The 21,749-nt window shown below is 40.5% G+C and overlaps 1 protein-coding gene across 3 annotated transcripts in view; it reads right to left on the bottom strand.

Annotated features, from left to right (window-relative positions):
* rbpjb (recombination signal binding protein for immunoglobulin kappa J region b) overlaps window positions 1–21,749 on the bottom strand; it is a 112,646-nt gene that overhangs the window by 21,422 nt on the left and 69,475 nt on the right. For all 3 annotated transcript variants that reach the window (XM_041186003.1, XM_041186020.1, XM_041186010.1), the window contains exons 4-6: window positions 13,503–13,668; window positions 5,598–5,772; window positions 3,877–4,014 (exon numbers count right to left, since the gene is read on the bottom strand). In XM_041186003.1, coding sequence (XP_041041937.1) covers window positions 3,877–4,014; window positions 5,598–5,772; window positions 13,503–13,668 — 479 coding nt within the window. The remainder of the gene's footprint in view (window positions 1–3,876; window positions 4,015–5,597; window positions 5,773–13,502; window positions 13,669–21,749) is intronic.

Here is a 21,749-nt window from a genome sequence, read left to right as displayed (position 1 = left end):
AGACTTCAGATTCAGATAAAAGGAAGGTCGTGAACCGTCTCATTGTGTCACTCCATGGAACAATGTACGTAAATAGCTAAATCCAATAACCTTGAAAGCTTCTGTGAGATCGCCTCTCATTCTTCTCCACAGAAAATATACCCAATTTAATCAGGCTTGCACGACTGGACAGCCGTTCATCCCAGGGACCAATCTAGTGAACTTTAGCTCAGTCCCTATTTCCAAGATTGCCGATAAGGCCAAAATTATAGCGCATGGAAATCTAGAAATCCCAATGGGTATATTGACCAGTAAAGGTAAGCTTGAGGTAGACAGGAGGGGGGAACTGATTAGTGGATTTCTCAACTAGCATATCAGAAAAGGGAGCTCATTAGAATGCTCCATTTCAAAGGTGAATTTGAGTGTGGGCTGGTGCGCATTAAGGCGTGGAAAGAAATTCTTACTTGCGGCTGCAGATTCAAATATAGCAAACAAATTATCTATAATAATGGAAATAAGCAAAATACATTTCTCGTGGAAACTGACGAAAATCTGACCAAGAACTGGGCCTAGAGGGGATTCCATGGTAACACCATAAGTTCAATGAACACAGGTTCTGAAAATGGCAGCGCATCTAGATCGCCATGATATGCTGATACGATATAGTCAAGTGCAAGCCTACTTCATTGGTCAGTTTATGCATTGGGATTCCTACAGCTCCACGTGCTATAAAATTGGCTTTATCGGCAATCTTGTAAATAGGGCCCAAGCTATTTGCTTGCCGTGCAAACCTGATGCTGAAATTGGGTGTATTAAAGCTATCCTGCGGGATAATGGCTACCCAGATCAGATGACTGCTCACTGTGTATTGCGCATGCTCACGAATGAACCTAAGGCTGCCACTTTTTGACCTCAAAAGTGACCAGTCCACCTCAAATTATCCTGGGAGAGTAAGGTCTCTCAAACATTTGATCAACAGGTGAAGCTAGCCGTTTCCTGCTGCTACTAAACAGTAGCAACACAAATGGTATTCTCCACTAACAGGGTGCTGCTGTCAAGCCAAAAAGACATTCTGCCTACCACACAAATAAGTAACACAGTATATGAATTTCAGTGGCAGTGCAATGTAGACCGTACCTCCCGACTGATGGATCGCATCAAACAGTATGTCCCTTTGGCTGTTTACGATAAGCAGAATGCTAACTGTACTCAACCAGCCTGTTCTTGTAAAACTCAGAACATAATATCTAACATTAGTTGTGATTCCGTGATGGACAGCACTTGTTGAACAATCCCGAGTATGCTAAGAATTATACTAGCAAGCAATTTAAGCTCATTAGTTAGGCCCGCAATGTGGCTCACTTACGCTTGCTAGAGGCTACATATGTTCATGCGCGGGGACCTGTCCTCTACAGGCAAAAGGAATATGTCCAGGCATTAAGCCTTTTTTTAAATTAAAAACCATGGGGTACAGTAGTTCCCTGGTGCAATCTCCATGGCAATGCTCGACCTGAGCTGACTTGCTAACCAATCAGCACTCTTTTCTCATGCAATATAAATTGTTGCTCCCTTTGAAATTTGGCAACCTTGTGTTTATCCTGATAAGTACCAGATGAAAAGCTTCAATAGCATGTCTCTTCTTTCAGCAATACTCAAGACCTGTACTATCAAGTGACTACTTTTGAAAAAATATTCTGCTTTTCTATTCCTACAACTAAAGTGAATAACCCCATGCCATACTTCATCCACCACCGTTGCCCACCCACCCAAACCGCCCACATCCCCCTGCAGCCTGTGTACTCCCCACAGCCTGCATTCCCACCCAGCCCCTTATGAGCAAACCCAGACACATGACTCCCCGTCATCCCATCTAAGTCATCAATATAGACTAAACAGGTGAGGCCTCAGTATTGATCCTCACGGCACTACACCAGTAAATCAGCCCACCAACCTGAAAATGTCCTATTTATCCCTACTCTCTCCCCCCGCCCACTATACAATCCCCTACTCATGCCAAGATATCACCCCCCAACTCCAAGAGTGCTTAGCTTGTCTATTAAGCTTTCATGTGGCACTCTATTGAATGCCATTAGCCTATTCAAACTGGAACAAAATAATCCTGTTGCAAAATTCAGCTTACAAAGTCACATTCACAGATCAAGCCGAGCAACAAGCTTAAGTGAGCTTCAGCCACAGGTTGGCTCATACCTATTTTTACAAAGTCAAGTTTTATTTGTAAACCATTTTCTAGTACAATGGAAACCTTTAATGCAGCTACAGCTGAATCTGCTTTCTATGCTGCATAAGAGTTTACGGTACCCAAATCCAAATGTAATTTTTAGCATAGAAAATTTAATTTGGATTTAAGGCATCGTTTGGATGCTATACAGCAGGTGCATTCATACCAAATAACTTGAAACAGGATCTTTGATACTTTTTTAGAGAGCATGTGAAGGGATACTATATATTTCAAAAGGCAAATAAGAATACCATTGAGAAACTGGTTATTAAAGTTGAATCAAACCAACTGCTTTAGCAATTTTATCCTTCATCCTTCTACACTATTTCAAGGAAAGAAACTCAGTTTTCACAAAATTTCATCCTTCACTCTCATTTCTGTTTATAAGTTTACATAATTATAAAAGCAGTTATGATGAAACTATAACATTTATTTTAAATTTAAATTAATTCACATGGGGATTTCCTATATCACAGATTTTAAAAAAATAAAAATAAAACTTGTTTGCCCAACTTCAGTGCTGGTGACATTTTACAATAACAGACTGTGCTCCCAGTAGGTAGTACATTTTGGTGATACTACTGTCACTTAGTAATTGGTTCACATCTGAGTATTAGATCTGGTGTCCAACACACTATTATTTTTGATTATTAGGTGCCAAGATTTCCAAATTTGAGTAAGGTGCCTGATACAAAGTAAGGCTATTAGAAATTAACAAAATGCTGTCATTTTAGTAGCTGATAATTCATAAATGAAGTCTTTCATGCAAGATCTTAGTGAACTCTGCTTGAAGCACTCTTTATAATAGTCAAATGTTTGCTCGCCTTGCAAACTCCTAAATGATGTCAACCCCGATTGCTAATCCATTTTCACCCTTCTTAAAGATGCTGATGTTTGCTGGGATGAAGTTCCATTAGCACAGACAGCAATGTGGTACCTCACAAGTTCTTTGTCTGTGAGGAAATACAGCAAATGTCCGCAGGCTGTTCTACTGTGAAAAGCAGCACAGTCAAGTCCTAAACTGTTCTCATCAAATATCCGTACAAGCACTTTCCAGTTAAGTTGGGGGAGGGGTCACTCAACAACACGGAGGAGTGGAAATGACAGCTGGTCTTTCATCCTTGCACTGACGTCAAGCTATGCGCTCAACTGTTGTTATGGGCATCATCTGTTAATGCAGCAGAGATCAGTAAGCAAACCTGAGATCTTTTGGTCTGTAAGGTTCACTGATATTTGAACAGATGTCTTTACCAGCTAGGCCACGAAAGCAGTTCTACATAATTCTTAAAACAAAAGTTTTAGCTGTTCTTTTGTATATATACACATGACATGCCAAAGCTGGATAACACAATTTTCTCACGTACAATGGCACCTCAGTTACAATAGGGAAAGGGCTCCTAGCTTAAAACTCTCCTCTGTTGTTGAGGTTTTTCAATGGGTTCAGCATCAATAAATACATTGGATGACATTCTAACAGCCAGCCAAGTGGCCAAAAGTTGTTTTTTTCTCTTAGAAGCAAATGCTTTTTAAAAAATGCATTGGAGACTTCAATTTGCATGATGATGGCTTTGTCTAAAATTACATTTAATTTAAAATTAATGTACAAGTCAGGTATGCATAGCAAAGTGCACAAGGATAGGTTAATTATAGCTGCTTACATAAATGGATGTAAAATGCTCCCCACTGTTGTGAACTGGCATGGAAGTTTCCTCCTTCTACATGTAGATAACGTGTACTAACAGTCTGTGAACGAAGCCTGTTAAATAATGCCACCTTTGTTCCTGATGCAATACATACTAAAAAGGAAAGAAAAATTTTAAGCAATTATAGGAAATCACAACAAAATAAACAGAGATAATGGATGGGTGGAGCTACCTCGTTGAAGTTTCAATTTTTGAATAAAAATCTCAAACTTTTATTCCATAAGTGTTTTAGGTTGCAGCCATTTGGTAAGATGACTAAGTACAGTGCACAGTAGAAACTGGCAAACTTGGTTTCAGCTATAATAATACCAGGTTTTGTTTCATTATTTTTTTCTTTTACTCGTTACAGTTTCTCTTCTCTTCCCGCCTTGTAAATTTTTTGAAATTCTTTTCACAGTTTCTTTCAATTACCCTATCTTATTTTAGAAAAAAACTAACAAAATTTAGACTTTCATCCAAAATTTTCCAAGTATTCTCACAACTTTAAAAAAAAACATTCACCCCCTCCATGCTTACGCAGTGAATAGCTGAGCTCAAGACCAGGAAGGACCCAGCTTTGATCATTTGTCTACAGTGATTTGCTGATCTCAGACAGGGTGCATATGTTTAATTGGGCTCAGTGCCACTAGTTTAGGAAAAATAACTATTGTTCTCGTACCAATTACCATACAGCTTTTTCTGATGGAAATATTACGTGTATATGCCGGAAGGACAGATTTGGCTCAGCGGTTATGCAGCCCACAGTGGAATCATTCACTGTTAAGGCTTAAAATAAACAACTTGGGTAAGGCAATAGCAAATCAGGTCTATGAAACCATAACCCAGGCAGGAGTCAACTATCTCATCATGTAAAAAATGAAACAAGATCTACAAAAGTAAAATATTATGAATGTTGCAAATCTTAAATAAAAACAAAGAATACTGGAAATGCTCAAGCAGGTCAGGCAGCATCTGTAGACAGAACGAGAGTTAACATTTCAGGGAATGGGGAAAAATGGGAATACATCAATCAAGAACAAAATATGCCTTTGCTTGGAGAGTTTTATAACTGGTCACTGAGGTACTCAACAGCAAGTCTGTTAGACTCCTTGGATATTTCCTTCCTATGGATAAGCACCTCACTCCATTCAAATTCTCTCAGTCATCCAAGCCAAGGTTCATAATGTGGATGTTCAAACAAACTCAAGTACTATATAGCCTGGCATGTAGTGCATTAATGCAGTGCATCTTTAGTTCATAAAGATACTGTGCAACTTTGTGCTGTGCAGATGCAATGAAAATAACTAGATTTATAATTTCCCCTCTGATGGAGGCAGCAAATTCTACAGGAATTTGCCAATATTTTCAAAATTTCACATTTAAAACATTCCAGTTCAGCTTCCTCCTCCCATCTCCCTAGCAAATTGCAGGTCTGATAAACACACAATTTACTTTTGACTAAAATATGTGCATTCATAGCAACCCTCAACCTTGAGGCTATAGAATGACCGAATTGTTTCTAAGTGAGCCATAATTCAGGGCTCCAACAAATGAAGTAATGTTAGTTTTTAAACTATTTTTTTAGGATGACAGGTTATGCACTATATCATACATTTTTAAAAATCTGAAGTATACCATTTCCTCATTGTGCTGTCCATGACATGTAATATTTGGCAGCCAAATGTATAGATACTTACAGTCTGCATTTTTCAAGGATTGTTTCTTTTTAGAAGGTTTGGAGATTACTTTGATCCGCTTGCTGTGAAAGACGCCAATGTCGTCACTATTACCATAAAACATTTTTACTGATAACATGAAGTGCTTTCTCTTGTCAGAGTCTGATATGTACAATGTTTTGGCTGTGCAATAGTTCTGTGAAAATAAAAGGACACAAGGCTGTACAATTAAGCAAATAAAGGTGGAAGCAACATGGCCCATGTGACTAAGACAAGATGAAATTTCATGGAACTGATTTCAGGTTTTCTAAACTTCAACTGAGTTTTAAAGTTTAAAATAAAAGCAGAACTACACATTTTTATCAAAGGCAAAACATGGCCTTAAATACTCTACACAACTTTGTTAGGCTGAGGTACAAGTGCTTTCAAATTAGTGGGTGGAAATGAGCACTTATTCGAGGGGAAGAGAAGAAACATGAATTGGCATCAATACTTGAATAACCGGATGATTATTTATGTTAAAACAAAGAAAGGAGTGAATAAAATTAAGTGCAACTAAGACTTTGACAAGCTACTATCTGCTCCTCCAACTTTGATCGACTTCTTTCATCTTTTTTGGTAGAACACTGCCCTGCAAAGGTATGGCTGTGAAGTTTAACACATTTTCCATTGTCTCTCTCATTACATTTGTCTCATTCCACCATTTAGATTTAAGCTTTGAAAAATATTTGTGTATTAATCTTATATTTAATAAGATCTAAATAACATCTGCTAAGCATAATAAAATTGATTTACTGACCACACAGAACTTCCAGAGGATAACTCAACTGAACCCTTCTTTTATGGATTTGATATACTGAACCAAGGTAACATTATACAAATTAGGAACAGGAGTAGGCCCCTCAAGCCCGCTCTGCAACCCACTAAGAATCCGGCTGATCTGATTATGGCCTCAACTTCTCATTCTGTCTACCCTCAATAACCTTCAGCTCCCTCTTAGTCAAGGATCTATAAATCCCTCATTAAAATTAATTAAATATTGACCATTATTCAGAAAAGAGCTGGAAATCAAACAAAAACAGACCTGCTTTATTGTACCAGCTGGCTCAAGCAGTTTGAAATGTGGATGTTCATGTGTATGGTTCTGACAATGAGCACTAGGGGTTAAGAGAACCCCAAAACATCCAGCTACAGATTCAGGAACACCTGCATCAGAGGCCAGTTCTTCTATGATACATATGGGGATCCTAACCAAACGGCTGTTACATCTGCTGGATTTACCAGCCTTACCAGACTCAATATGATCCAAGGCAGTGACCATCCTAGTAATGAGATTAAATCTTCAAAATCTCAAAAACCATATGTAATCAATAAATTACCCACTTATGGAACTGAAACATGAAGTTAATCTTGTATATCAGCCATCTGTAATATTGCTGAAAAGAGAGAGACTTGTTGCTTAAGCTTTTCATCTTGCACTCATCAAGACTGCCAAATTTCAAACGATCACAACAATTTATAGTACAGGAGAAAAGGGTGCTGACTGATTGGCAAGTCAACTCTGATTGGTTGATGCATTGCCATGGACAAGCAAATGTGGAACTATCAGCTCCCCAAGCTCCTGCGTATTTCAAAAAAAAGATGCGACTGCCCTTGACTGAATGTGGTATCAAGGAGCAAACTTGACAGTGCTATCAAGCAGCACTTACTCAGAAATAACCTGCTCACTGATAGTGAGTTTGGGTTCAGCCAGGGCCACTCAGCTTCTGACCTCATTACTGCCTTGGTCCAAAAATGGACAAAAGAGCTAAACTTGTCCTAGGCCCAACCATCTTCAGCTGCTTCCATCACTGACCTTCCCTCCGTGGGGTCAGAAATGGGATGTCCACTGATGATTGTACAATGTTCAGTACCATTCATCCACTCCTTCGATACTGAAATAGTCAGGTATATATGTGGCAAGTGATGGAAGCAGCTGAAGATGGTTGGGCCTAGGACAAGTTCAGCTCTTTTGTCCATTTTTGGACCAAGGCTGTAATGAGGTCAGGAGCTGAGTGGCCCTGGCTGAACCCAAATTCAACATCAGTGAGCAGGTTACTTCTGAGTAAGTGCTGCTTGATAGCACTGTCAACATCACCTCCATCACATTGCTGATGATCGCAAGTAGATTGATGGGGCAGTAATTAACTGGGTTGGGCTTGTCCTGTTTTTCGTGGACAGGACATAGCTAAGCATTTTTTCACATTGCATGGTAGATGCCAATGTTGTAGCTGTAATGGAACAGTTAGCTATGGACATAGCTTGTTCTGGAGTATAAGTCTTCAGTACTGCTGCTAAAATATTCAGGACCAGTAGCCTTTGCAGTATCCAGTGCCTTCAGCCATTTCTTTATATCACATGTGGTGAATCAAATTGGCTGAAGACTGGCATTTGAGATGTTGAAGACATCAGGAGGAGGTCGAGATGGATCATTGGCCCATCACTTCTGGTTGAAGAAAGTTGCAAATACTTCAGTCTCATCTTTTGCACTGATGTGCTAGGCTTCCCCCATCATCAAGGATGGGTATAGCCTCCTCCACCCCAATACCATTCACAACTGGATGAGGTAGGACTGCAGAGCCTAGATTTGATCCATTGGTTGGGATCACTGAGCTCTGTCTATCGCATGCTACTTATGCTGTCTGACACACAAGCAGTCCTACGCTGTAGCTTCCCCAGGTTGGCACGGCATTTTTAGGTATGCCTGGTGCTGCTTCTGGCATGCCCTCTTGCACTCTTCATTGAACCACAGTTGACCTTGAGCTTGGTGGTAATGCTGAAGCTGGGGAGATGCCACGTCATGAGGTTACAGATTGTGGTTGAGTACAATTCTGCTGTTGAGGGGGGACAGAGAAGGGGTGGTGGGAGATGGAAATCAGCAGGTGGTTTCCTTTCCCATGTTTGACCTGATGCCATGAGATGTCATGGGGTCCAGAATCAATGTTGAGGACTCCCAGGGCAACTCCCTCTTGACTGTACACCACTGTGCCACCACCTCTGGTGGGTTTGTCCTGCCAGTGGGTCAGGACATACCCAGGGATGGTGACGGTGCTGTCTGAGACATTGGTTGTAAGGTGTGGACTGGTAAGTATGATTATGTCAGGCTGTTGCTCAACTAGTCTGTGGGACAGCTTTTCCAATTTTGGGACAAGCCCCCAAATGTTAGTCAAGGTTGACGGGATTGGGCTTGCTGTCATCATTTCTGGTGCACTTCACAGAGTTATATAGAAGTATTTGTTACCATCACAACTTTTAAATTCTGAGAAAATGGAAGACTTGTTCAGTGGCACAAGGCTCGTGTGTGCAAGTACTACACTCACGTCTTCAGAGTACTGAATTCATTAAATTTGAAGGCCGACATTTTAGACATACTTTTCAAAAAATATTCCACTGCAGCAACATCTCTTAAGTAGTTGCAAACCATAACTCATCTTTGCTGTAGGTCATTGATTAACCAGACATGTCGCTATGGCACAACGGTAGTAAATAATTGCAAGCATTTTAAAAGCCGAGAAGATAAACACATACATGATTGCTTCTATTTGGAAATCAAGATTAGATTATTTTCTGTATGATTCTTACTCCTTAATTGAGTTAAATTTCCACAGCGAAAAATCTGGGGTGTATCAAATTCTAAAATATTACAACACATTCAAGTCATCAAATTTATGCTGAAATTTTTCTCTATAGGCCAGTTAGCCTAATCCCATTCTTTTGCTTAATCTTTGTAATTTACAATAATCCTCTTCCTTAGCAACTACTTAATTCACTTTAAGAGAATTAGAGATTCCTGCAGTGGAATTTTTTTGAAAAATAAATTGTTCATGGATCTCAAAGTATTGTCTGAAATGGTCAACCTTCAAATTCAATAAATTTAGACTGCTCTGAAGACAGGGCGTAGTACTTGCAGGCAGGAGCTTTGTGCCAATTAATGAATTTTCTGTATTCTCAAAATTTGAGAGTTGTGGTATTAGCAGGTACATCTTTTTAACTGGTGCATCAAATGCTTCAGGCAGTTGCTCGACGGGCAGGTTTTCCCCCTTCTTGGCTGATGTGCTTCCACAAAAATGTATTGCTTTTTCCCATTTCTGCAGCAACATCAACTGTTTCCATAGGTTTCTGGCAAAGAGTTATACATTCTAACTATCCTCTGTCTTTTTTTGCTAAACTTCCCTTCCATAGTGATTAACTTTGTGCTCTCTTAATAATTCACTAACCCAGGGAAGTCTACCTAATCAAACCCCTTCAGAATATTGAGGATCTCTATCACGCCGCCCAGTAACCTGCTCAGGCACAGTGTAGAAGCAGAAACTTTTCTTCATAACTGTGCTTTTGATTTGTGCTAACATTTGAGCTGAATCTATGCTGCACCTTCTCATGGCTTTTGTTTCCTTTCGATAATGGGGTGCCTAAACCTAGATTGACCACTGTACAAGTTTAACATTAACTCCTTGTTTTTGTATTTAAGGGCATCCAGAGAAGCCAGCAGATTTTGCTGATGCTTCCTCAATAGTTTCTAGCCTCGACATAACCTGATTCTTAGGAAACCATTTGGAGAGATAAACCCCCAGCTTTTTCTGGAAAATAGTAGCAACATCTAAGATTCTGAGATAAGCAAAGCAACACCATATTACCCTGAACAAAAACAGAATTACCTGGAAAAACTCAGCAGCATCGGCAGAGAAGAAAAGAATTGCCGTTTCGAGTCCTCATGACCCTTCAACAGAACTAGGTGAATCCAAGGAAGAGGTGAAATATAAGCTGGTTTAAGGTGTGGTGGTGGGGGGTGGGGGAGAGAAGTGGAGGGGGGTGGTGTGGTTGTAGGGACAACCAAGCAGTGACAGAAACAGATCATCAAAAGATGTCACAGACAACAGAACAAAAGAACACAGAGGTGTTGAAGTTGGTGATATACATCTAAACGAATGTGCTAATTAAGAATGGATGGTAGGGCAATCAAAGTATAGCTCTAGTGGGGGTGGGGAGAGCATAAAAGATTTTAAAATATTTAAAAATAATGGAAATAGGTGGGAAAAGAAAAATCTGTATAATTTATTGGAAAAAACAAAAGGAAGGGGGAAGAAACAGAAAGGGGATGGGGATGAAGGAGGGAGTTCAGGACCTAAAGTTGTTGAATTCAATATTCAGTCCGGAAGGCTGTAAAGTGCCTAGTCGGAAGATGAGGTGCTGTTCCTCCAGTTTGCGTTGGGCTTCACTGGAACAATGCAGCAAGCCAAGGACAGACATGTGGGCAAGAGAGCAGGGTGGAGTGTTAAAATGGCAAGCGACAGGGAGGTTTGGGTCATTCTTGCGGACAGACCGCAGGTGTTCTGCAAAGCGGTCGCCCAGTTTACCTTTGGTCTCTCCAATGTAGAGGAGACCACATTGGGAGCAACGAATACAGTAGACTAAGTTGGGGGAAAAGCAAGTGAAATGCTGCTTCACTTGAAAGGAGTGTTTGGGCCCTTGGATGGTGAGGAGAGAGGAAGTGAAGGGGCAGGTGTTGCATCTTTTGCATGGGCATGGGGTGGTGCCATAGGTGGGGGTTGAGGAGTAGGGGGTGATGGAGGAGTGGACCAGGGTATCCCGGAGGGAACGATCCCTACGGAATGCCGACGGGGGGGGGGGGGTGAAGCTAAGACGTGTTTGGTGGTGGCATCATGCTGGAGTTGGCGGAAATGGCAGAGGATGATCCTTTGAATGCAGAGGCTGGTGGGGTGATAAGTGAGGACAAGGGGGACCATATTACCCTGGACTAGCTGCCTGGTCCATAATGGACATTCAGGACCAGCTGTTAAAGAAGCTTCACTACCTAGCCTCTGTTACCGATTTTGGCTTCATCCCTATCAGCAACTGGTCAACAAATCAATTTCAGACAGCAAACTTGATCTAATGTGCCTGACATGATGCCATAAATATCTGTAGTGCTAACTTCAAATTTATGCTTTAATTAAGTACTTCCTCTAAAGGAATTCCAGCCTTCCTTTGAACAAAGAATCAAACATGTCTCATCTATTTGCAAAGAACAGTGAATTAATTGATGGCTATAAAAACCATACACCACTCATAAGTGTGGGTCTTTTATGAAGCCACATAAATTTAGACTGCTCTGAAGACTGGGTGTTGTACTTGCAGGTAGGAGCTTTGTGCCAATGAATGAATTTTCTGTATTCTCAAAAAATTTGAGAGTTGTGATATTAGCAGGTACATCTTTTTAACTGGTGCATCAAGTGCTTCAGGCAGTCGCTCGACGGGCAGGTTTTCCCCCTTCTTGGCTAATGTGCTTCCATAAAAATGAAGCCTATGATTTGTAGTAAGGCAACGGTAAATACCTAAAAATATCGTGAGTGTAGAAACAACTACAGAAAAAGCTTCTGCCAAAATATAAGCTTTAAAACTATGATTAGGCAAGGACCAACAATTACATGGAAGATGAACAATCAAGTCAGTTCAAAATAGCTAAGCCTCAGTGTTGCTGAAAAAAGTGCTGATGAGTGCAGAAGAGATACCCATACAAGAAAAATTTAACTCCCAAGCTGCAAAAATTTGAGCCATTTTTCAGAAATAAAATGGCACCAAGACACCTCTCAGTGTGGGAGACAATAGATTTTCTGCAAGTGAAGGAGAGAGTCTCCAAATGAAGCCATCTTTTCCCAATAGCTTGACAGTTGGACAACTGGAGCAGAAACGTCTTTAGAAAGAAGTGTCTATTTGTATGTGGAGGTTGAACAAATAATTAAATTCAGATGCATAGGAACAGCCCCTCAAGCCTGTCCCACCACTGAATTAGGTCATGGCTGATCTGTATCTCAACTCCGTATCCCAATAACGAGAAAATATGTCGACTGGACTTTAAAGCTCCAATTGTTCCAGCATTTTGGGAGAACAAATTCCAGATTTCTATTCCTATGGGCAAAGAGTGTGTTTCCTGGTTTCTCTACTAAATGGCCTAATTCTAATTTTAGAATTACATGCCCTCATTCTAGATTCCCAGGCCAGAGGAAAAGGTTTCTCTGAAACTATCCAATTGAATCATTTTAACATTTTAATATCTGGAGCAAATCACCCCTCAATCTTCTATGCTCAAGGGAATTAATAACATGTTTATGCAACTGTCCTCATAATTTTTGCCTCTAAATCCCTATGTCATTCTAGTGAATCTGCACTGCACCTCATTCAATGCCCATACATCTGTCCTGAAGTGTGGTGCCCAAAACTCAATGTAGTACTCTAGGTGAGGTCTGACCAAGGCCCTACAAAACTGCACCATAACTTCCTTTGCTTTGTAATCCAGCCCACCTTGAGATAAAGCTGAACATTTCATTAGTTTTTAATTGTTTTTTGTACCTGTTCTATTACTGAACCACTAACGAGCCATACACAAGGCTTTTCAAATGATGTTCTTAATCTGAGCACCTAAGTTCAAATACTATAGTTGTATGCATCAGGCAACTGCTTCACTTTTCACTTCTATTAGCTTCCTATGGTAATTGGAAAACAATCTTTCTCAAGCAAAACGACAGACAGAAAAAGGCAAGTTTCCAGCCCTGCACAATTTAATTTATAAAAAAGCTTCATTCTATTCAACAATCCCAAACATTCCTAAATCACAAATGGCATAGGTAAGGGCACACACAGACCATCCTATCTTGTGCTGAATGAATGCAGTCCTAACCTCACCAAATTACCCCTTAGTGTACAGACCTTTCACAACAGTGTTATTTTGAACTGCATTGATGTTGCCAGTGAAGCATTTCAAAACAACAAAAAAAAATGCTATGTGCACTTCAAATTCATTCTATTTATCTTTGTACTTGCAACACAAAGGTCATAATTGTTGTTTAGCTGTATCCTAGGTCAAGTGAAAAGCCTAGGTACTTGGCCTACCTTTCCTTCCAGGTTAAGCTGTTGCATTTCTTGGTCACTATTTCCAATCCCAATAAATGCACATGGTTGTGATTCTTGTTCATTGCATCCATCTCGTTCCATTTGATCTTTCTTTTTCTTCCATCCACTGCCCATTAGATATACGCATGGAGGAGGGCAGAAAAACCTGCAACATAAAGCACTCTTAGAATTGGCAAAATGTTAGCCTCAAGATTGAAATACATGAGTAGCATTCACCTTTAATGGCAGTCAATACTACTCCTTCCATTTAACTTGCAGAATTTAATGAACTTCCTGGCATGTTCAGAGTTTGCATGTACAATGACCAATTCAAGTAGGTCAAAATAATACTGAACAGTCACTAAACACACTTCCAACCAAATTATGCTATTGAATCACTACTAGCCTTTTCTCTGATCTTTACTAATGTTCCTAAATCAGTGCCTTTCACACAAATCTACACAGCATTCAAATATTTTCTTCTGAATTTAAATGAAAGCTTCAATAGCATTTTGACAAGCACACATGTATCACTTTAGTCTGTAGCGACAAAGCAAAATTGCTAATGAAGTGCCATTGTTTTGCTGGTTGAACAACCAACACCATTGTACACTCTTTTGTGGCTCTACAATGCATTGTAGTTAAAGTCAGCTAAATGAATGATTCGTCAGAAGCTAAGAGTACAAGAACTGTTAACTATGTATTATTTTTAGATACTGTATTATTGTACTTGATTGTTAAAAATGGTGTATGTTCTGCGCTATTTTTGCTGGTATCACAAGTTTTAACCTTCAGTACTACACATTTGTAAACATAATAGCAAAATGACTTCAAAATGACTAAGTAAACCTATCTTAAAAATCCAGGTCAACTAATCCCAATGGCAGCATTTTTAAACTGACATTTCACAGAAACAGTAAACCAATATGCAACACAACATACATGAAGTGACTTTTTCTTACTCTTCGCATTTAATACCACCTTCATTTAATACTACTTTTTTAAATACCAAACTAAAATGTAGTACTTTGGACATCCATGAAAGAAAATTTATCCTACCAAAGAAACTCAGGGTACAAAAGAATAAAAAATAAATTGAAAAATGGAAACGGTGAGTTGTCTTAACTACCCTGGCCAGATCAAAACCATGCCATATTGCTTGCTCTTGCAGCTGTTTTGTGGCTCCACCCTTCAGGACTTTCCACACACACACACAAATGTGTAGTAGTACATTTTGGTAGGAAGAATAGGAAGGTCACTTGAAAGGAGCAAGTCTAGGTGCAGTTGACGAACAAAGGAATTTCAAAGTGCGAATACATCAATCACTAAAAGTTAAGTCACAGGTTAGCAAGACCACAAAACAAAACAAACCAAACACCTGGCTTTATTTCTACCCGGATAGAATTAAAAAGTAGGGAAGTTAAACTAAACCTGCAGCAAACCTTGCTTACACCACACTCGAATACTGCGAGCAGTTCTGCTTGCCAGATTATAAAAAGGATATACAGACAGTGGTAAGCATGCAAAGAAGATTTGAAAAGGTGATAACAGGAATGCATGGGTATTCAGATCAGCAAAGGACTGACAGACTAGATCTCTTCTCTCTTGAAAAAAGGCTGAAGGGTGACCTCAGAGATATTGAAAATTATGAAAGGTATTGATAGAATGGAAACAGAGAGAATGTGGGGAAGAGCATAACTAGATTACTCACCTTTGGGAAGAGCAGTCGGAGAGGCAGACCTGTCAGCTGCTCAGAACCAGCCAGCGCTGAGATCAAAAGGAGATTGAAAAAACAAATTGTGACATCACAGGAAAGAAGCAATTTGATTGGTTGGAGAAGCAGCTAGCTGTCTGGTGAGTATCTGGTATCTAGTATCTAGTAAGTGTTTAAAGTTTATTCCATTCCTAAGGCTTAGAATAAAGTAGGAACTGCTCTTTTTGGTAAGATTTATTCAGTAGGACTTAAAAATTTTAAGGTTAAGACATGACTGGACAGCTCAGCCAAGAGGAATGCCCATCCTGTGGCATGTGGGGAGTCGTGGATACATCTCGTGACCCAGATGAGCCCACATGCAGGAAGTGTCACCGGCTGTACAAGCTTAAGCTCCGTGTTTCAGAGCTTGGGTAGTGGCTGGAGTCACTGAGGTGCATCCATGAAGCAGAGAACTACATAGACAGCACATTCAGAGCGGTGGTCACACTGCAAGTTTGGGGCAAGCAGGCAGATAGGGAATGGGTGACTGCCAGGCAGTCCAAGAGAAACAGGTACAGAGTGCAGGAGTCCTCAGAGGTCCTGCTCACTAACCGGTTTTCCATTCTGGATATCGGTGAGGGCAATGAATCCTTGGAGGAGTGCAGCAAGAGCCAAACCCACGGCACCAAGGGTTGCCCAGCTGTACAGGAGGGGAGGAAGAAGAGCAGTACTGATAGGGGGTTCTTTAGTTAGGGGAGCAGACAGGCATTTCTGCAGCCGTCAGCGTGACTCCAGGATGGTTTGTTGCCTCCCTGGTGCTAAGGTCAAGGATGTCACAGAACAGCTCCAGGATATTCTTATGGGGAAGGGCAAACAGCTAGAGGTCATAGTCCACATTGTTATTAACGACATAGGTGGGAAGGGGTATGTGGTCCTGCAATCAGAATTTAGGGAGCTAGGTAGAAAATTATCAAGCAGGACCTCTAAAGTAGTCTCTGGATTACTCCCCGTGCCACATGCAAGTGAGTACAGAAATAGGTAGATAATATAGATGAATGCATGGCTGGAAAGATGGTGCAGGAGGGAGGGCTTTAGATTCCTGGGACACCGAAACTGGCTCTGGTGGAGGCGGCACCTGTACAAGCCAGACAGGTTGCAGCTGAACAAAGCCAGGACTGAGTTCCTTGCAGGCTGTTTTGCTAGTGCTGTTGGGGAGGGTTTAAACTAACTCAGCAGGGGTGTGGGAGCCAGGAGGGAATATTAGAACTGTTCAGAGAGGCAGATAGCACTAAAATAGGGAATAGCAAGTTAATAGATGGAGTTGGAGTAAGCGAGCAAGTAACAAAGTCTAAATCAGGGTTACACTGCATGGAGTATAGTTAATTAAATTGGGGCGTTACAGGCACAGATTGCCTTGTGGGATTATGATGTTGTGGCGATAACGGAAACCTGGCTTAAGGAAGGGCAGGTCTGGGTGCTAAATATTCCTAGTTACAAAGTTTCAGAAAAGATGGGAAAAGGAAAAAAGGAAGAGGGATGACATTTTTGGTTAAGAAGAGTACTGCAATATTGGAGAAATAGGATGTGTCAGAGGATTCAAAGACTGAATCGATTTGGCTAGAGATAAGGAATAAGGAGGGTGCAATTACATTGCTCAGTATAACATATAGGCCACCAGGATATAGAGGAACAAATCTGGAAGGAAATTACAAAGAGGTGTAAACATTGTAAAGTACTTATAATGGGGGACTTTAATTACCCGTATATAGACTGGGACAGTGGTAGTGTAAGGGGCAGTGAAGGACAAGCATTCCTGGACTGAATTCAAGAGAGTTTCCCACAGCAGTATGTGTCCAGTCCAACAAGAAATTCTTGGGAATGAGATGGGCCAAGTAGATCAAGTGACAGTAGGGGAACATTTAAGGGTCAGTGATCGTTGTATCATAAGGTTTAGGATTACGGTGGAAATGAATAATCAACTGGCACAGAGTGGATTTCAATGGGTAGACTGGACAGGCTGGAACCAAAGGTTGGCGGGAAAAACAGAAGCTGCATAATGGGCTACCTTCAAGGAGGAGATGGTTTGGGCACAGTCAAGTATGTTCCCTCAACAGGGAAGGGTAGGGCAAACAAATCCAGGGCTCCCTGGACGACAAAGGAGATGGAAATTGAGTTAAAGAAGAAAAATTATGCTTACAACAGGTGTCAGGTAGCAAATACAATTGAGAACCAAACTGAATACAGAAGGTTCAGAAGGGATGTGAAAAAGCATATTTGAAAAGCTAAGGGGGGATTATGCAAAAAGACTGGCAGCTAACATAAAAGGAAGTCCCAAAGTATTCTATAAGCACATCAACAGTAAAAGGGTGGTAAAAGGAGAAGGGCCAATTAGGGACCAAAAAGGGGATTTTTCACAGAGGTAAGAGGCATGGCTGAGGTATTAAATGAATATTTTGCATCTGTCTTTACCTACGAGGTTGATGCTGCCCTGGCCATGGTGACAGAGGAGGAAACTCAGTCACTAGAAGGGTTTAAAATTGATAAGGAGGAGATATTGGATAAGCTGTCGGTACTTAAAGTTGATAAGACACCAGGACTGGATAAGATGCATCCAAAAATATTGAAGGAAGAGAGTGTGGAAATTGCAGAGGCTCTGCTAATAATCTTTCAATGTTCCTGGATTCGAGGGGAGGTGCCGGAGGACTGGAGGATTACAAACATTATGCTCTTGTTCAAAAAAGGTTGCAAAGGTCTGCCCTGCAATTACAGACCAGTCAGTTTAACTTCAGTGGTGGGGAAAACTTGTAGAAACAATTATTCAGGATAGAACTAATCATCAAATGGAAAAATCTGGATTGATTTACAAGAGTCAGCATGGAGTTGTTAAAGGAAAACTGTGCCTAACTAATTTGCTGGAGTTTTTTGAAGAGATGGTTAATGAGGGCAAGGCTGTTGAATTGGTGTCTATAGACTTCCAAATGGTGTTCAATCCAGGGCCACACAACAGACTTGTGAGGCAATTTATAGGTCATGGAATAAAAGGGGCAGTAGCAACATGGATACAAAATTAGCTGAGGGATAGGAAATGGAGACTAATGGTTAATGGGTATTTTTCAGTCTGGAAGAAGGTTTGTAGTGGAGTTCCCCAGGGGTCAGTATTGGGACCCTTGCTCTTCCTGATATATATAAACGATCTAGATCATGGTGTGCAGGGAACAATTTCAAAGTTTGCAGATGACACAAAACTTGGTAGAACTGTAAACTTTGAGGAGGACAGGGCAGAACTTCAGAAGGACATTGACACATTGGTGCAGTGGGCAGATAGATGGCAGATGAAGTTCAATGCAGAGAAGTGTGAGGTGATACACTTTGGTACAAAGAACAAGGAAACACAGTATAAAATAAAGGGTACTATCCAAAAGGATGTGCAGCAGCAGAAAGACCTGGGTGTATACGTACATAAGTAATTAAAGGTGGCAGGACAGGTACAGAGAACAATTTCTAAAACATACATTCTAGTCTTCATTAATAGGGGTATAGAGTACAAGAGCAGGGAGGTTATGATGAACTTATATAGGGCACTGGTTAGACCTCAGCTGGAGTATTGTGTACAGTTCTGGGCACCACACAATAGGAAGGATATGAACACATTGAAGAGGGTGCAGAAGAGGTTTACGAGAATGGTTCCAGGGATGAGACACTTTAGTTATGAGGAAAGATTGGAGAAGTTGGGACTGTTTTCCTTGGAGAGGGGAAGGCTGAGAGGAGACTTGCTAGAAGTTTTCAAAATCATGAGGGGTCTGGGCAGAGTAGATAGGGAAAAACTGTTTTCTTTTGTAAACAGATCGAGAGCCAGAGGGCACAGTTTTATACGTATTTTGCAAAAGAAGCAAATGTGAGGTGAGAAAAAACTTTTTCACACAGCGAATAGTTAGGGTTTGGAATGCACTGCCTGGAAGTGTGGTGGAGGCAGGTTCAATTGAGGCATTCCAGAGGGCATTGGATGATTATCTAAATAGAAACAACATGCAGGGTTACAGGGAAATGGCAGGAGATTAGCACTAAGTTAATATATACTCAGAGCCGGTGCAGACATGATGGGCCGAATGGCGTCCATCTACACCGTAACAGTTCTGTGATAGAGGCCATAAATATAAGATAATCACCAAGAAATCCAATAGGAAATTCAGAAGAAACTTCTTTACCCATAGAGTGCTGAGAATGTGGAACTCGCTACCACGGAGCGGTTGATGCAAATAGTATAAATGTATTTAAGCGTAAGTTAGATAAGCATGAGGGAGAAGGGAATAGATGATTACGACAATAGATTTAGATGAGGAAAAACGGAGGGTGCTCGAGTGGAGCATAAACACCAGCATGGATTAAATGACCTGTTTCTATGCTACATATTCTACATAATCCACACAGTCTGTCTATCTCAGCATTGACCTTCCAATGGTGTTTTTGCAGTTGGCAATGATCTATGAGTTTTGGGGGATTATTGGACTTCAATTGCAGAGCATATATACCTCCTCTTTTTAATTAAGGCATCATTGTGCACGCACCTTCTGTAAAACTTCACGGTCAGGATTTGAGTAACAAACAACTTGGTGTCAATTATACCAAACCGCTAAACATTCACAATGGCAATTCACTGGCACTCTATATTTGCTGGCCTCCTAGCGCTGCTGGCATCTGTAGTGCATATCTATGCCTGGCTCTCAGTTCCCCTGCTCTTTGGCCTCCTCAACTACTGGTCCTGTTCTTTAGCTCATTTTTTTGTCCCCCAACTGATTCTTCCTGTTGCAAGCAACCAATCCCTCTGGCTACCCTATACCGTTGAGTTTTAACTAAAAGTCTGTACTAGCACCATTTCAAGTTCAGGAGCCTCAGGCACAGGGCAACTCAGCTTAAAGTATAGCTCCCTTGTGTTTGGCTTATCCAGTCTTGGATGCCCCCAGTTACCACCACCAATCAACTCTCTCTGAACCTTTGATCCTCTTGTTTATATACACACATTATCAGCTTGAAATAGGTAAAGGAATAGGCTAGTATTTTGTTTTACTGGAAACTGCTTAAGGTTTCATTGCTCTAGAAGCAAAACTAGTGGAATGATTATTCTTGGGTGATGACAGCTGTACCAGTAAGGAGCCATGGTCAGTTGATGCCTCTGCAATCTTGGAAGAGCAACTGAATAAATGCTTAAATAACCATACTGAAAAGTTGTGTTGGGCTTTTCATTTATCCTTGCTTAATTATGATGGTTGCTGAAATACAAAAGTTAGTTTGTGAAAGTAGAAGCTACTTTATTGAATTATTGGGTTGTTTACTAGTCTAACAAGGAATTAGACCACTTAGGCTGGATAGCAATAACAGGCTTTTTAAACAGCTCAGAGTAAATAAATGATAACAGGCCAATTAGGGCTATGAAGCCCCTGAAAATGAAGTCCTGAAATGTGAGAGAAGGGGAAAACACACATTGAGAATCGCCTATGGTGAGCTAAGGAAAGAAGATGCAATGGCCTAATCGGTAAAGGACAGGTACATGCAAAGGCTCTCCAAAGCAAGTGGATAACATTAGGGTGGGCTTTTGCCCCATGCTTTTGACAAAGAACTCAATATACTATTAAGCCTTTTGTAATAAGCTAAATCTTTCTAGGGCAACAAGGTCCCATCAATAATTCATCCAATTTAACCCGAGAAAGGGTATAAAGTCAAGAGACTTTGGAAGGCCTCAGCGCAGTAGGCAGTGGAGAAACTTGATGGGTTTTTCCAGTTGCTCATTACCACTCCCTTTGCCTTTTGTTCCATGGCATCTTTGTTATTTAATTTCTCTGCCCTCCACCTTATTCCAGGTCTCATCAACAACATAAAACCAATCACATTTCTATCTCCCTTCAGTCCTGAAGTCATATTTGACTCGAAATGTGAACTGTGTCTCTCGGTCTCTCTCTACATACGTTGCCTGAGTTTTTTTCCAGTATTTTTTTCATTTCAGATTGCCAGCATCTGCAGTATTTTACTTTTACTTAAACTCAGTTATTTTTAAAATGCCTCTTGGCCCTTGCAGTCCCTGAAGGTTAGGATTGACTTTAAATTTCTTATCTTTGTAGAGAATTTTGTTTTTAAAGGGTAACAGTAACATGAATATTAAAGCTTTGCTACAATAGAGGATATAAAAGTACATTTCAATAATTCTCAATACAAATTACTCACCTGTAGTCTTTAAACAAAGGACGTCAAAGTAAGCTGTTGCTGGTTTCCTGCTGATGTTAAATCACACTATATTAAATTCTTAGAACTTAAAACTAAGTACTGTGGTTAACCGCCAGACACAATTTCTGCCAGAGTGCATGACAAGTTGCTCTACCCAAGCTTCCCATTGCTTGTTTTGATCATTTTCGTCATCCACACTAAGTCACTGAACTTCTTTTGAATGGCTTTGTAGCCATATTTCTGAACCACATGGGAACCCAACCTGCTTATTGCACTTAAAAATCCTCATTTGCTTTTTTTCCTCAAATCTCAATTAATTTCAGATAAACGCAATACTT

The sequence above is a fragment of the Carcharodon carcharias genome, chromosome 1 (assembly GCF_017639515.1).
Source record: "Carcharodon carcharias isolate sCarCar2 chromosome 1, sCarCar2.pri, whole genome shotgun sequence".
Classification (NCBI taxonomy): domain Eukaryota; kingdom Metazoa; phylum Chordata; class Chondrichthyes; order Lamniformes; family Lamnidae; genus Carcharodon; species Carcharodon carcharias.
The sequence above is the reverse complement of the archived record's forward strand: the minus strand, read 5'-3'. Positions and strand labels throughout refer to the sequence as shown.